Raw genomic sequence first — 14,071 nt, 5'->3', positions numbered from 1 at the left:
AGTTTACAATTCCCTGTAAAATTGGTTTACAAGTTTACAAAAACTTGTAAGATTGATTTACAATTTTACAGAGAATTGTAAAACTGATTTACAAATCTACAATTTCTTGTAAAACGCTAGTTTTAAAGCATTTGCAATGAAAAATAGTTTTTACTTGATAAAATTCTTTTTGTAAAGTCGATTCGTGGGGCAAAAGTGAAATTCTTCATTCAAATATTATAAAATAATTTAAATTGTATATAAAAAACAAATATTGTGAATTTTTTTTGAAGGGTTTTCCCCATAGATGGCACTCTATAAATCAGATTTATTCTTCACACTGCCATCTGTGGGGAAAACCCTTCAAAGAAATAAAAATCACAATATTTGTTTTTTTATATACAATTTAAATTATTTCATAATATTTAAATGAATAATTTCACTTTTGCCTCACGAATTGACTTTATAAAAAGAATTGTATCAAGTAAAAACTATTTTTCATTGCAAATGCTTTAGAACTAGCGTTTTACAAGAAATTGTAGATTTGTAAATCAGTTTTACAATTCTCTGTAAAATTGTAAATCAATCTTACAAGTTTTTGTAAACTTGTAAACCAATTTTACAGGGAATTGTAAACTTGTAAATCAGATTTACAGGCACCTGTAAAATTGTAAGTCAATTTTACAATTTACAAGTTTACAATTATTGTAACTGTACGGTGCAACCGGCCCCAGGCACTATTTAGTGCTTTTATAATAAATTTTATCTCAGTTTTGTCCATAGTACGATTTAGGTTTGATTTTGGGGCTTATTTTCTTCGTTGAAAGAAAATTTCCTGAATATTTTCATCCAATGGGAATTGCTGATTAATTTTTTTTTTGTGGGAATTTTTCGTAAATTTTCCGATGGTTTTCTTTTGGGATTTTGAGATTTTTGTGACGACTTTCACTTGTTGATTTTCTCGACTTTCCTACTGTTTCCTGCTTGAAAATCAAGAAATTCCACAAAGAAGAATCGTCATGAAAAAATATAAGTAAGAAATATTTTTTTTGTTTTGGCTAAAAACTATATCGGTGTTGTTTCCTGGCCAATCGATTTTCGGTAATATATTTCATTCGTAATATTTTTGAAATTTGGGTCTAATATATCTATAATGCGATATCCGATACCAGTTTAATGCAATAGATAAATATAGATGTATTATTAGTTTAATTTCAGTCATCATGCTGCAGCTTCATGCTGTATTTCTTATTAATCATCGAGTCAATAAATAAGTTTTATATCGAAAACGCTTGATTTATTCACGCTTCTAAAGAATCATTTCGCGACTCAATTGGATTAAATTCAGTTTGAATTACGCGCCTGACTTCTGCTCACAACGTAAGTATACAAATGTCAAATTGACACAATTGTGCTCACTCGCACTAAATGTCATTCAGTTTATCAGCTGTGATACATAATACAGTTTAATTCATCAATTGAAAAATGTTTATTAAATAAACTGATAGTTTTTTTCTTCATTATAATATACTTTGGAAAATGGATTGATGGCAAATCCAATTTATTTCCAATTAGTGTGCAGTTATTGCAACCATTTTTAACTGAAGTATTTGGAATCTTTTCCAATCTATGTATAGTGTAATATAGTATAGTACAGTCACAAGGTAATGTTGATATTTTGTTGTAATTTCCTAATTCAATTGTGTGAGTGATATCCAAATATACGACACTAGTCAATATATATATATTGAATGAAAAACTTCACTATGAAATTGGAACTTTTGTTGAATTATTTAACTTACTTATCCTGTGACGTCAATATATGGGTCAAGGTACAAGGTCGTTTACATCTACACATGCTCGTTTCAGTTTATTTACCCACATTCTATCTTCAACAAGAATGAAAAATAAACGTAGATTGCATTGCATTTCACATGTTTGTATGTAAACAAATGATAGAAAATTGTGGAAAATGACTTCGATTAAAACGTTTCGCTTTCGGCCCTGGCATTTTAAACTATACGGAAGCCGAATACACCATTCGTATCGTTCGGTTTTCATTGCCATAAAAACGATTCGCGACGAAGCTATGATATAATTTTCGCAGTAGTTGTATCCATAGAGTTTAAGTGTTCAAATGCAATGAACAAATAACACCAACTAAAATTGAAACGAATTTTAAGCAGAACAGTCGACATTATGATATAATTTTGTTTCCAATTGAATTGAATTGCTAGTTTATACAGTATTTTTTGGTATTTTTAAGTGCATTTCTTCAAAAGTGATTCCACAATTGGTAAGCAAATGATAGTGTTGTGTAAGCATATTTAAGTTTTAAGCAATAGCTCTAGCCTCCCAGTCCCAGAGTGTGCATGTAAATTGTGTGACTAATTTTAAAACGAACTGTCAGTTCCCAGACTTTTAAGAATCACCAAATACAGGGATGGCATTGAGCACAGCCAAACACATTCTGACAAAGTATCCTTTGGTGAAAGGAATGCTTGCATATACAATAACATGGCCAACGGGGAATATAATTCAACAAACAATCGATGGCAAACGATGGGGTAATGATTTTGTATTCCACAACCACACCATGTTCATCATGTTCATACTAATAAATTCATTTAACCATTCATTCATTCAGAAACATACGATTGGAGTAAGTGTCTTTGTTTTGCACTGTATGGTTCACTCTATGTTGCGCCCAGTTTATATGGATGGGTAAAACTCACATCGAAAATATGGCCAGTCACAAATATTCGAACGGCAATGATGAAAACTGTACTCGAACAACTTTCGTATGGCCCTATAGCAACAGCATCCTTTTTCTTTATCATCAGCATCATGGAGCACAGAACCGTTGAGGAAAGCAAACAGGAGGTTATCGATAAATTTTGGCCAACATACAAGGTACGATGACATTGATAAGTACACAATGCAAAATTAACAAACAAAAACTAACCTGATTCCACCGCATTTTCCCATCTTAGATCGGTGTGTTTTATTGGACGGTAGTACAGACCTTGAACTATACGATAATTCCGGAAAGAAATCGTGTGCCTATTGTGAGCTTATTCGGTTTACTTTGGACAACCTATCTAGCGTATATGAAACAAAAATCAATCCCACATGAGAATAAATTGCAATATCTCGAATGTGATCACCCCAAACATTCCACCGTACTCAGAGAATGAACTTATGACTAAGAAGCTATCATTTTTTATTTATTCTTTTTTGTGACCCAATAACCAAAGTTTGAAATGATAGTGAATTAATTATTGGATTGCACATAGAATCAATTTGTTATTTTCAAATTTTGATTTATTATTCATATAAAATAAACGACTTGTTACTGTATGTCAGATGAAATTATTTGGAAATGTTCTAATTCGTTTTTCAAGCAAAATGTCACGCATTCGAGAAATATTCAACAAGTATCCACTGTTCAGAGGAATGTTGTCGTATAGTTTGATATGGCCAACTAGTGCACTTATACAACAAAAAATTGCGGGAAAGTCATGGGGTAAGAAAAATTGGGCTAGCAGAGAATCTTTTCATAATTGAAAATAACTTATCATCAACTCTCTTGAATCAAGATTCAATTGATTGGGCCAAATGTGCTCGATTCAGCTTTTACGGTAGTCTTTACGTGGGCCCAACTCTTTACATGTGGATTCGTATATCGAGTCGTCTCTTTCCACAGCAAACTCTTCGGGCAGCAGTATCAAAGGTTTGAATTTAGAACAAATCAATAATATGATCGTAATTTAACTTTCAATGAAACCTGTATAGGGTTTGCTGGAGCAAATCTCTTATACTCCCGCCGCAATGACCAGCTTTTATTTCATAATGAGTCTACTTGAGGGGAAAAGTGTCGAAGAGGGTATCGCTGAAGTGAAAAATAAATTTTGGCCAACGTACAAGGTAAACCACGTGTTCCTATATATGCAAATTACAGAAAATATGTTTCAATAACAAAAATGCTATTTTAAGGCGGCAATGTGTGTGTGGCCAATCGTTTCAACGCTGAACTTCGCTTTAGTACCAGAAAAAAATCGCGTCGTTTTCATAAGTATGTGTAGTTTAATGTGGACATGCTTTTTAGCATATATGAAACAACTAAGTGTCGAAAAAGACAATTTAAACGCACAAATTGTTTCAAATGTACAATTCGAACATCAGCAAAAGTAGTAATCGAACATCTTCGAAGTATGTATTACCATATTTCGAAATGTCACTTTTCTTTTTGACAGTTCGCATTAATGTTAGGCATTAAGTTGCAAATTATATACTGTAATAGTAAATAAATAAATGGTCACAAATCAATTGTTCAATATTAACAAAGCAGATTGGAAGTAAAACTGAAAAAAATGGCTGATTTGCGTGAAGAAGATATCCCACAAGGTACAGACGATAATGATTCGTCTGAGTTAGTGACGCGACCAACGAAACCGAGCTATGGAGATAGCTCAAATGTTAGTTTAAAGCGAAAAATTGATGATGGATTTACACCGGACGGACCACCGACCAGTTGTCGCAAAGTGGACAACCATACAAAAGTTGTCGCAACGCATTACAATGAATTGAAAGAAAAGGGTCGGGCTGAGCGGTCAAAATCCCAAATTTTCCACATGCGAAACTTTAACAATTGGATCAAAAGTGTGCTTATCAACGAGTTTTTGACAAAAGTCAAAGATTCGACAAGACATGGTGATCCATTGCGCGTTTTAGATATGTGTTGCGGCAAAGGTGGTGACCTCTTGAAATGGCAAAATTCCAACATTACACATTTGATATGCACAGATATCGCCGAGGTGAGCATGCAACAGTGCGAAGAACGATACAAAACGATGATTGATCGAAATCGAAAGAATAAATACCCCAAGAAGATATTCACAGCCGAATTTTTTGCTTGTGATTCAACACTTCAACAGCTACGCGAGAAATATAAGGATCCATCCGTTGAATTGGATCTGGTTAGTTGTCAGTTCGCCTTCCATTACTGCTTCGAATCGCTTAAACAGGCCGAGTGTATGATACGAAATGCGGCCGAATGCTTAAGAGCTGGTGGATATTTCATCGGCACCATTCCCGATGCAAATGACATTATGAAACGACAACGTGAAGCAGATAGTGACGAATTCGGGAACGAAATTTATCGCATAAAGTTTCTCAGTGACACAGAAACGCCACCATTATTTGGTGCAAAGTATAATTTCGAGTTGGACGGTGTGGTCAATTGCCCAGAATTTTTGGTACATTTTCCATTGCTGGTGAAGTTGGCTGCCAAATTTGGATTAAAATTGGTCTTGAAGGAGCGTTTTGATGAATATTTCGAAAAAAATAAGAACAACTGTAAGTTTGATGAATCAAGTTTTTATTCCGTTTTTGCTAATATCTCAATTTTCTTTCTTTTTTGAGATATAGCCAGAGGTCTTCTTGAAAAAATGAACGCACTGGAAACATATCCACCATTTAATCAGAAGGAGGCCGCTGACATGAGCGCATCACCCGAATATGCTCACGTTAAAAGCTATTCGAGAGGTCGAACTTGCGGCACTCTCTCCAAAAGTGAATGGGAAGCTAGCTGTAAGTTCATACAGAAATCAATTGACCCAATTCAATTATGATATTGATGTTTTTTTTTCTTCATTCTAATCTCTTTTAGCGCTCTACTTAGTGTTTGCCTTCCAGAAGATGAAGTCACGCATCAACAGTGAAAACCAGACCGAATATTTTGATTGATTAAATATATGAATTATATTTTTATCTTGAATTGGTAAATTGGAATAAATTTTACAATATGGAACATTGAATGAAAATTGGTTTGTTTTAAGTTGATTAGGCAAAAATTTCATTCAGATGAAAAAAAAGTCGTAGCTAACGTGCGAATAGCATATACGCATCAGCGCATTGAATATCACAGGCCAACAATCGACTTTCGCAATCATCCAAACCAAAAGCGTTGTGCTTCCGCATCGAATACATTTAACCGGCCGCACAGTTGACACATGTCAAAATAATGACTCTGTATTTGGTTGTCATACGACAGAAAGGAGTAAAAGTACCGACGAGTGTGTGTACCGTCACTTTTTCTTTCGAAAGTGTGCTCAATTTTATCATTTGCTTTTGCGTTGTTGGTGTGAATTTTAACAAATTTATTTTTAAGAATTACCCAAGATAGTTCATTCGATAATAGTTGGACTAAATGCTACACAATTTATGTCATCAAGAGAAGAATAAAATTCAATGAAACAGTGGAATCGAGATAGTTCGGATGAATGGTCGGTTTACACGATAACGTACATACCATACGATATAAAGTACGCAAACTCTCTTACGTATATATAGGTGAAGAGCGACATCCGAAAGAAGTGAACGCAAACGAAAAAGTTGGTTGTACGGTGGATTGCGTTGTGGCGTTTTAATGCGTTTGTCGCGTTTGCTGGGACTTAGAAAATTTCTCGTTCATTTACCTTCACGAGTTGTTCCGAAGAAGGCTGAAAATTTTTCTATCAGTTGTGTGAATTGGTACAATTTTTGTGAACTTAGAAAATTTTCGGTGTGCATCGCAACCATGAGCATCGAAAATTCAGTTGTCGGCGGATCTACCGATTCGGTAATTATAAAAAATTTACATCATTTTTGATTTGGAACATTTTTCCTGTATATTGTATTGGTGAATTCGTTCATTTAATGGCACTTTATTTGTGAACGTGAAAAATGGCGACGAACGACTAAGTCTTACGTCGTCCATATTGTTCTATCACTTGTTAAAGTTGAACATAGAGAAAAGAAAGACGATCGAACGCATAACGCTGTGTAGCACAACACAAAGCGTACTGTATGTGTACGCGAGAGACAGTAAAACGATTAAGTGCGACGAACATGTAAAGCTAGCAACAGTAGCGGAATATATTGCCAATGAAATTTCATTGAAACAATACAGTTCGCTGCTGTTTTTTTTTTAAATTCAAGACAAAATTATTGCTTTCGTCATTCAAGCACTGGATAATTTTCTCATCAAAACATTTATGTATTATGAAAGTTGCATTCGTATCCCAAATAAAGTGCTAGATATATACATACATTTTTACCAAATTATGTTTTCAATTTTTTGGTTTTCGCTAAAATCTATGTATGTGTTTTTTTTCGACTGACGCGTCGATTTGAAATATATAAGCTGTACTCATTGCGATTTTGTTTTTTTTTTCTTCTGTATTTCTACTGTGATTTGGTGTTGGTGTTGGTGGGTGATTCGTACTATTTTATGTTATTTTGAAATTCTTTGCAAATCAGGAAATTAAAACAATGAATGGACTAAATGGTGTGAGTAATGGACACTCAGTGGTGAGCAGTGGAAGTTTGGAGAAGAAAGAAAAGTCGAAACACAACAGCAGCAGTTCGCATCATCATAAATCGTCTAGTAAGGATAAACACCGTGACAAAGATCGAGAACACAAAAGTTCAAAGACTTCGCATTCCAGTAGTAGCAAGTAAGTAACTTCATTTTATGATTCCATGTAGAAATTCATGAGTCTGGCGGCATCCGTTCTACGTAGCGTTGATGCTCTATTTGAATGTGGAATTTGTATGATTTTTTTTTCGATAAAAATCTAATTGATAATGTTTTGTTGGAAACAGGGATAAACACCACTCGAGCAGCTCACGTCACGATAAAGATAAATCTTCATCGGATAAACATAAATCGTCCTCCGACAAGGACAAACACAAGAGCTCATCTTCTTCGAAACATCATTCAGGCAGCAGCAGTGGAAAGTGAGTGGATTTTTTTTTAAATGTGCAGAGTGTATGAATTTAAAAAAAATGTGTTTTCGTTAAAGGGACAAGCACCGTGATAAAGATCGAGAACGAGACCATAAAAGTTCGAAGAGCAGTCACTCGCATTCCAGTAGCAGCAAGTATGCGGCTTTTCTCGATGTCTTATTAATGAAACGCCAGAGTTAAAATGCATTTTTTGTGTTTTATAACAGGGACAAACACCATTCATCCAGTAGTAGCTCACGTCACGATAAAAGTAAATCATCAACGGACAAAGATAAGGACAAACACAGGAGCTCATCGTCAAAGCACCATTCGGGCAGCAGCAGTGGCAAGTATGTTATGCTGCAATGGCACCAAAATCGTTTGGATTTTAAATGTATTGAATACGAACAAAATTGTTTTTTTCTTCTCCAAGGGACAAGCACCGTGATAAGGAGCATAGAGAGCATCGTGATAAGGACAAACATTCATCGAAATCTAGCCATGATCGTCACAAGGCTGAGAAGAAAGCTTCTGAAAACGGTGTTTCACATATTAAAGCCGAACCAGTTGCTGTTATCAACGAGGAGCTCAGAGATCCTTTGGACACTGCCAACTTTTCGTTTTCGGAAACGAATGCCATTCAGGCAAATGGCATTCGCGACTGCTTCGTGAATGTATCGCAAATTTCGGAGACTAGTTCATGTGACTACTCAATGTCACAGTTCAGGGCCGATGAGTCGGCATTTTCGATTAAAGAGGAGGCTCCTGAAGTTGACGATGATGGCGAGGAGATTGCCAGTTTTGGTGTATTTAGAAATGAAACACTTGATAGCCAAGACGATGAAGATGTTCCGATTGCCCAAAGAACCAAGAAAATCAAGCGCGAAATAACCGATGACGAAGATGAAATGCCGCTAACTGCTCGCAAGAAGCCCAAGACCGAGAAGAAAGAAAAGAAAATTAAGCGTGAGCCTAGCGACGACGAAGAAGATGACTATGACAAACCGAAAAAGAAGAAGATCAAAAAAGAGAAGGTACGATCGATCTATTTAATACACATATATGCATAAACATTAGAGAATAAAACTAATGGTGTACCATTCGAAATATTCAGAAGGTAAAGGAAGAAATTAAGACCGAATCTGCTTCACCACAAAAAGGACGTAAGAAAAAGGAGGGCGAGACACAAGAAGTTTGGAAGTGGTACGTTATAAATCCTGACATTAAATTTGTGGATAATCAAGCAAATGTTTCAGACCAATATATGAATCATTTACAACAGGTGGGAAGAAGAGAAACCTAAGGATGGCACGAAATGGTCGTACTTGGAACACAAAGGGCCGGTATTTGCACCGGACTATGAACCACTACCACAACACGTTGTTTTCGAATATGATGGCCACCCAATGAAATTATCACAAGATGCCGAAGAAATTGCTGGTTTCTATGCCAGAATGTTGGAACATGACTACACATCGAAGGATATTTTCAATAATAACTTTTTTAAAGATTGGCGCAAATCCATGACGTCAAAAGAAAAGGAAAAGATAACTCGTTTGGAAAAATGCAACTTCCGGAAAATGGCTGCATATTTTACGGAGTTGTCCGAGCGCAACAAGAATCGCACAAAGGAAGAGAAGCTTGCACTCAAGGAGGAGAATGAAAAATTGATCAACGAATATGGGTTTTGTACAATTGATGGTCACAAGGAAAAAATCGGTAATTTCAAGATTGAACCGCCCGGTTTGTTCCGTGGCCGTGGTGAGCATCCAAAAATGGGTTTAGTAAAGAAGCGCATCATGCCCGAAGATGTAATGATCAATTGCTCGAAAAACAGTAAGATTCCAGTGCCACCGAAAGGACATCGTTGGAAGGAAGTGCGTCACGATAACACAGTTACATGGCTTGCGTCATGGACAGAAAATGTGCAGGGCCAAGTAAAATATGTCATGTTGAATCCAAGTTCCAAATTAAAAGGTGAAAAAGATTGGCAAAAATACGAAACCGCCAGACGATTACACAAACACATCGAAAAAATTCGTAGCACCTATCGTGAGGAATGGAAATCGAAAGAGATGCGTATACGTCAGCGTGCAGTGGCATTGTATTTCATCGATAAACTCGCACTGAGAGCGGGTAATGAAAAAGATGAAGATCAAGCCGATACGGTTGGCTGTTGTTCATTGCGTGTTGAACACATCGAACTACACAAAGAACTCAATGGCAAAGAGAATGTTGTCGTATTCGATTTCCTTGGTAAAGATTCCATTCGCTACTACAATGAGGTAGAGGTTGAAAAACGAGTGTTCAAAAACTTGGAATTGTTCAAGGAAAACAAAAAAGATGGGGACGATCTGTTTGATCGTCTTAACACGGTTGTTATGAACGAACATTTGCGCGATCTTATGGACGGTTTAACTGCTAAAGTATTCCGTACGTATAACGCCTCATGGACGCTTCAAAATCAATTGCAACAAATGACCGATCCAAATGCATCGATACCAGAAAAATTGCTTGCCTATAATCGCGCCAATCGTGCTGTTGCTATTTTATGTAACCATCAACGTGCTGTTCCTAAAGGCCATCAGAAGAGCATGGAAAATCTTAAAGAAAAAATTCGGGCTAAACGTGACCAAATTGACGATTTAGAAGTCGATGTTAAGGTAAGTGCAATCTACTTGTGTTTTTATAGTGTTTTTTTCTTCGGTTTTCGTCATGACACTTTTGAATGAAATACTCACCTCTCTTTACTTTGTCTAGGATTGCGTGAAAGCAGCCAAACGAGGTTCAGTTAAAGAAAAAGTAATTGCCGACAAGAAGAAAAAGCAATTAGAAAAACTGAAGGAGCAATTGAAAAAGCTAGAGCTACAAGAGACTGATCGAGATGAGAACAAAACAATTGCATTGGGAACATCAAAGTTGAACTACTTGGATCCTCGGATATCGGTAGCTTGGTAAGTCTTTGAACGTGAAAATTGAATTCTGTGTTTTAATTTTCAAATCGAATTTTCCTCTTCCAAAAGGTGCAAAAAACATGGTGTTCCAATCGAAAAAATTTATAATAAAACACAACGTGACAAGTTCCGTTGGGCTATCGATATGGCTGATGAGGACTACGAGTTCTAATTTAAGAACAATATTTGACGTCTGATCAGCCGATATTTTCGAATACTACATAAGGATAGTATGTAGATTTTTTTTCTCTCGCAAAGTTGATTGCAAAAATATAAATACAAATATGAATAACGATGCGATGCGAAAGAAGCCAAAATTTTCAAAATGTAACAAAATCCTGCACATTCAACGCAATTATTTACATCCAAAACAAAATACTGAAGGAAGAATTAGAAACAAAAGAGGAGATCTTGCTATTAACAAAAATGTCTGTAGTTATGTTAGGTAATTAAATGAATGGTATGAAAAAAAAATTATGCAAACAACAAACGTTAATATTTAGGCAACCTATATAAAATGAAACAATTGTCGATTAAAATTGTAATTAATAGCTTTTTCGAAAGAAAAAAATTAAATATTATATTTCATTAGGTTTTATTTCTCTTTTAATCGATGCAATAATATCGAACTTTGAAAATATTGTTTGCTAAAGAAACCCCAACAAAATATCAAATTTCAACGCGAAACAATTAATTGTATAAGAGTCGGGGCCAGTTACATTTTTTTTTTGGTTTTTAGACTGTTTTATTTGGTGAATAAGTGTCTAATATGACATAAAACAGCAGGTCACCAGCTATACCGCCTTCAACAAATCTATTTTTTAAATTCCTGTTTAATATTTTTGCATTGTACAACTAAATTTTCCGAAGAAATGGAAGTGTTTGATATTTTTTGAATGAAATTGCATATGGGCAACAACAAAATAAAAACTACCATCAACAATATGGAAACAAAAAAATATCTTATTTTATTAGTGATTATTGTAAATTTAATTTTAGAGATTATTATCATAAAAAAAAACTTGAAAAATTCCATTAATGGATTGCTATTTACGAATGAGACAAATCAATGCGAATTATTTCATGATATAACCCAAATAGCTGATATCAATTACAATAAAAATTAAAATACAAAGTATTTTGATGTGAATTTATTTTCAACTATGTGTGTAATATGTTTTTTTGAAGTAATAAAGTGAGAGAAATCACACATCTAACGTGGAAATTATGTCGTAATTATTTCATAGTCTATAATCAGGCCAATTTTTGCAACGAGAAAGTCAATTGACTTGATTTTTAAAGATACCAGCCGTTTTCAACTTCTATTTAGTGAGAAAAAAAAACTTCAAAGTGATAGCAACTTGAGTTTAATTAGTGATATTGTTTGGGTTTATAATTTTAAGCTACGGAACATTTGTTCGTTGGGTACATCCAAGAATAACAATTTAAAAATGTCATTAAAGAATTCTGGGTAATATTCGCAAGCCCGCTTGCAGTCGGGCAAAAAGTTGATTTCTAATAGTTTTGGTTGAATACGTTTTTCATCGCCGTCACCCTCCCATTCCAACATGATATCTGCGGCGTACAGAGCTCTTGATTGTGGTGATTTACCAATGCCGCATGGTGCTTTTTTCTGTGTGGCTCCAACCAATACTTCATGCAAAATTTGTCGAATGTCATTCTCAATATCTGTCCAATTGAATTTTGGATATTGTTCTATCCACAGTTTTAGAAAATCCGCACATTTCAAATGCAACAGCTGCAAATGCTCTCCATAGTTCATGACCGTGAAGTGCTTTTCATATTCGTCGAATTGATTCAAACCGAATGGCTTATTTGCAAATCGTAGAAAGAAGTTGGTATAAATATACGCTTCCAGTGGTTCAGTACTTTTCACCAAAAATACATAACGTACATCGAATTTGACCTTAGCACCAATATCAACACGATCAAAAAGCACCGGGTTTTCAATATATTTCTGGGCAATTTTTGGTCCGGTTGGCTGAAGGCGTACGATTTGAGCCACATTTTTGCTGATATAAGTATCAAGACCTCGTGCTAAATTCCAAGGTTTCACGATCCAATGGTTGTCCAGCTCTTTTTCGTCCCTCGCTTGATTGTAACTGACAAATTGAAGTAATTCGGTCTTCAGATTGTATGTTGTTGGTAACCATTTGGGATAAGTTTGCAGCGTTTCTTCGTCACAGTATTTGCTGGCAGTCCGGCGACAAACAATTGCGAGCAAATCCTTGATTGTTATAACATTTTCGAAGGGAAATTGATTGATAAATTTATTTGGTGCATGTTCCGAAAACTCCCGATAGATTTTAAAATGTGAAGTAAGCCATAGAATATCAGCTTCCTCCTCCTGATCAACGACTTGAAACAATGGATCCGTCAAGTGTTGTTGGACCATGGAATAAGTAGTAAATACTCGCAATGGACGCAATCGATCAATTTTCGGACTTGTGGCACTTGCGATCGGTAATGATTCTTCGATGTGTCCATCGAGGAAATATTTTGGATCAGGTTCGCTTTGTTTGAAATCCACATCCTTGAAGTTTGTGTAGCGCCAAGGTAAAAGCAGTGCATTTCGAATGTCAGCATCAGTATTGTTGACTTCTGCAAAGTCTCTGGTTACTTGCTCGCCATCGGGTGCATCTTTTACTGGGAACAATAAGCTGTATGTAATACCTTCCGGTAAATGCATGAACGGTACTATGCGGAAATTGGGTGAATCGCTGTGGTTCACAGCAGATCCCAATTCATCCATGATGTACCTTATAGTATAAGAAGAAATAAAAAATAATAATGAGAGACTATTATCATAACAAAAACTTGAATTATACTCCATTATGTACCAAATCGGCATGCGGTCTTCAATGGGAATATCTGTATCGTTTGTCGTGCCAAGTGCATACATTTGATTATATCGCCACATTGCATCCATCACAAATTCAATAGCATCATCAGTGTCGAGATGAGATGCTCCCATCATATTGGCAAGTCGATTTAGCAGAGCCGGCACTTGTTTCAACCGAGTGCGCGCATTGTTTAAACGATATGTCCAAGCATGATCGATAATATAAATTTCTTGCGCGTTCGATGCTTTAATTCCAGCTGGTTTGGCGACAACAACAGCAAACAATGGGTCTTCTGGATCCTTCTCACCTTCATTATATTCAATCATCAGCAGTTGAAAAGCGTTGCCGGCATCGAAAATTTGCTGCTCCAACTTACGGCTGAGTGTATGCCAAAAATGTTCAGGTACACCAGAGCTAGTTAATTGATTGCCATGCAAATGCACAAATTCTTTAAACTTATCAACACCGTCCATAATAACAAATCATTTACTAACAATTTCACGG

General features: G+C 35.6%; 4 protein-coding genes across 11 annotated transcripts; 3 read left to right on the top strand and 1 right to left on the bottom strand.

Moving 5' to 3' along the window:
- The first annotated feature begins 247 nt into the window (after window positions 1-247).
- LOC129568469 (mpv17-like protein) lies at window positions 248-4,215 on the top strand. Of its 5 annotated transcripts, XM_055446405.1 has the most exons (6): window positions 248-1,643; window positions 2,246-2,275; window positions 3,384-3,505; window positions 3,579-3,712; window positions 3,775-3,906; window positions 3,976-4,215. In XM_055446405.1, the coding sequence occupies exons 3-6, from the start codon at window positions 3,388-3,390 to the stop codon at window positions 4,171-4,173; spliced, it is 582 nt and encodes a 193-aa protein (XP_055302380.1). In that variant the 5' UTR covers window positions 248-1,643; window positions 2,246-2,275; window positions 3,384-3,387; the 3' UTR covers window positions 4,174-4,215. The 5 variants fall into 5 exon arrangements, with proteins under 5 accessions (XP_055302380.1, XP_055302381.1, XP_055302377.1 ...); XM_055446406.1 differs by lacking the exon at window positions 2,246-2,275; XM_055446402.1 differs by lacking the exons at window positions 3,384-3,505; window positions 3,579-3,712; window positions 3,775-3,906; window positions 3,976-4,215 and adding exons at window positions 2,390-2,546; window positions 2,627-2,892; window positions 2,973-3,339 and having other exon boundaries at window positions 1,403-1,643.
- Window positions 4,216-4,323: 108 nt separating this feature from the next.
- On the top strand, window positions 4,324-5,804 carry LOC129568462 (mRNA cap guanine-N7 methyltransferase). 2 transcript variants are annotated; one of them, XM_055446387.1, is made up of 3 exons: window positions 4,324-5,337; window positions 5,410-5,571; window positions 5,651-5,804. In XM_055446387.1, exons 1-3 carry the CDS (start codon window positions 4,353-4,355, stop codon window positions 5,725-5,727), a joined length of 1,224 nt encoding a protein of 407 aa, XP_055302362.1. In that variant the 5' UTR covers window positions 4,324-4,352; the 3' UTR covers window positions 5,728-5,804. The 2 variants fall into 2 exon arrangements, with proteins under 2 accessions (XP_055302362.1, XP_055302361.1); XM_055446386.1 differs by having other exon boundaries at window positions 5,404-5,571.
- A 207-nt stretch (window positions 5,805-6,011) lies between these two features.
- LOC129568459 (DNA topoisomerase I, mitochondrial) lies at window positions 6,012-11,928 on the top strand. Of its 3 annotated transcripts, XM_055446381.1 has the most exons (11): window positions 6,018-6,266; window positions 6,334-6,601; window positions 7,282-7,478; window positions 7,627-7,761; window positions 7,827-7,904; window positions 7,977-8,099; window positions 8,183-8,783; window positions 8,864-8,952; window positions 9,032-10,412; window positions 10,510-10,703; window positions 10,773-11,928. In XM_055446381.1, exons 2-11 carry the CDS (start codon window positions 6,410-6,412, stop codon window positions 10,873-10,875), a joined length of 3,093 nt encoding a protein of 1,030 aa, XP_055302356.1. In that variant the 5' UTR covers window positions 6,018-6,266; window positions 6,334-6,409; the 3' UTR covers window positions 10,876-11,928. The 3 variants fall into 3 exon arrangements, with proteins under 3 accessions (XP_055302354.1, XP_055302356.1, XP_055302357.1); XM_055446379.1 differs by having other exon boundaries at window positions 6,012-6,601; XM_055446382.1 differs by lacking the exons at window positions 6,018-6,266; window positions 6,334-6,601 and adding an exon at window positions 6,827-7,120.
- LOC129568460 (tubulin--tyrosine ligase-like protein 12) lies at window positions 11,647-14,050 on the bottom strand. Its single transcript, XM_055446383.1, has 2 exons — window positions 13,565-14,050; window positions 11,647-13,483 (listed from the first exon to the last, which is right to left on the bottom strand). The coding sequence occupies exons 1-2, from the start codon at window positions 14,038-14,040 to the stop codon at window positions 12,094-12,096; spliced, it is 1,866 nt and encodes a 621-aa protein (XP_055302358.1). The 5' UTR covers window positions 14,041-14,050; the 3' UTR covers window positions 11,647-12,093.
- Window positions 14,051-14,071: the final 21 nt, after the last annotated feature.

The sequence above is a fragment of the Sitodiplosis mosellana genome, unplaced genomic scaffold (assembly GCF_009176505.1).
Source record: "Sitodiplosis mosellana isolate CC-2019 unplaced genomic scaffold, AAFC_SMos_1.0 Smas_scaffold_19, whole genome shotgun sequence".
Taxonomy (NCBI): domain Eukaryota; kingdom Metazoa; phylum Arthropoda; class Insecta; order Diptera; family Cecidomyiidae; genus Sitodiplosis; species Sitodiplosis mosellana.
This window is presented reverse-complemented; position numbering and strand designations above follow the sequence as displayed.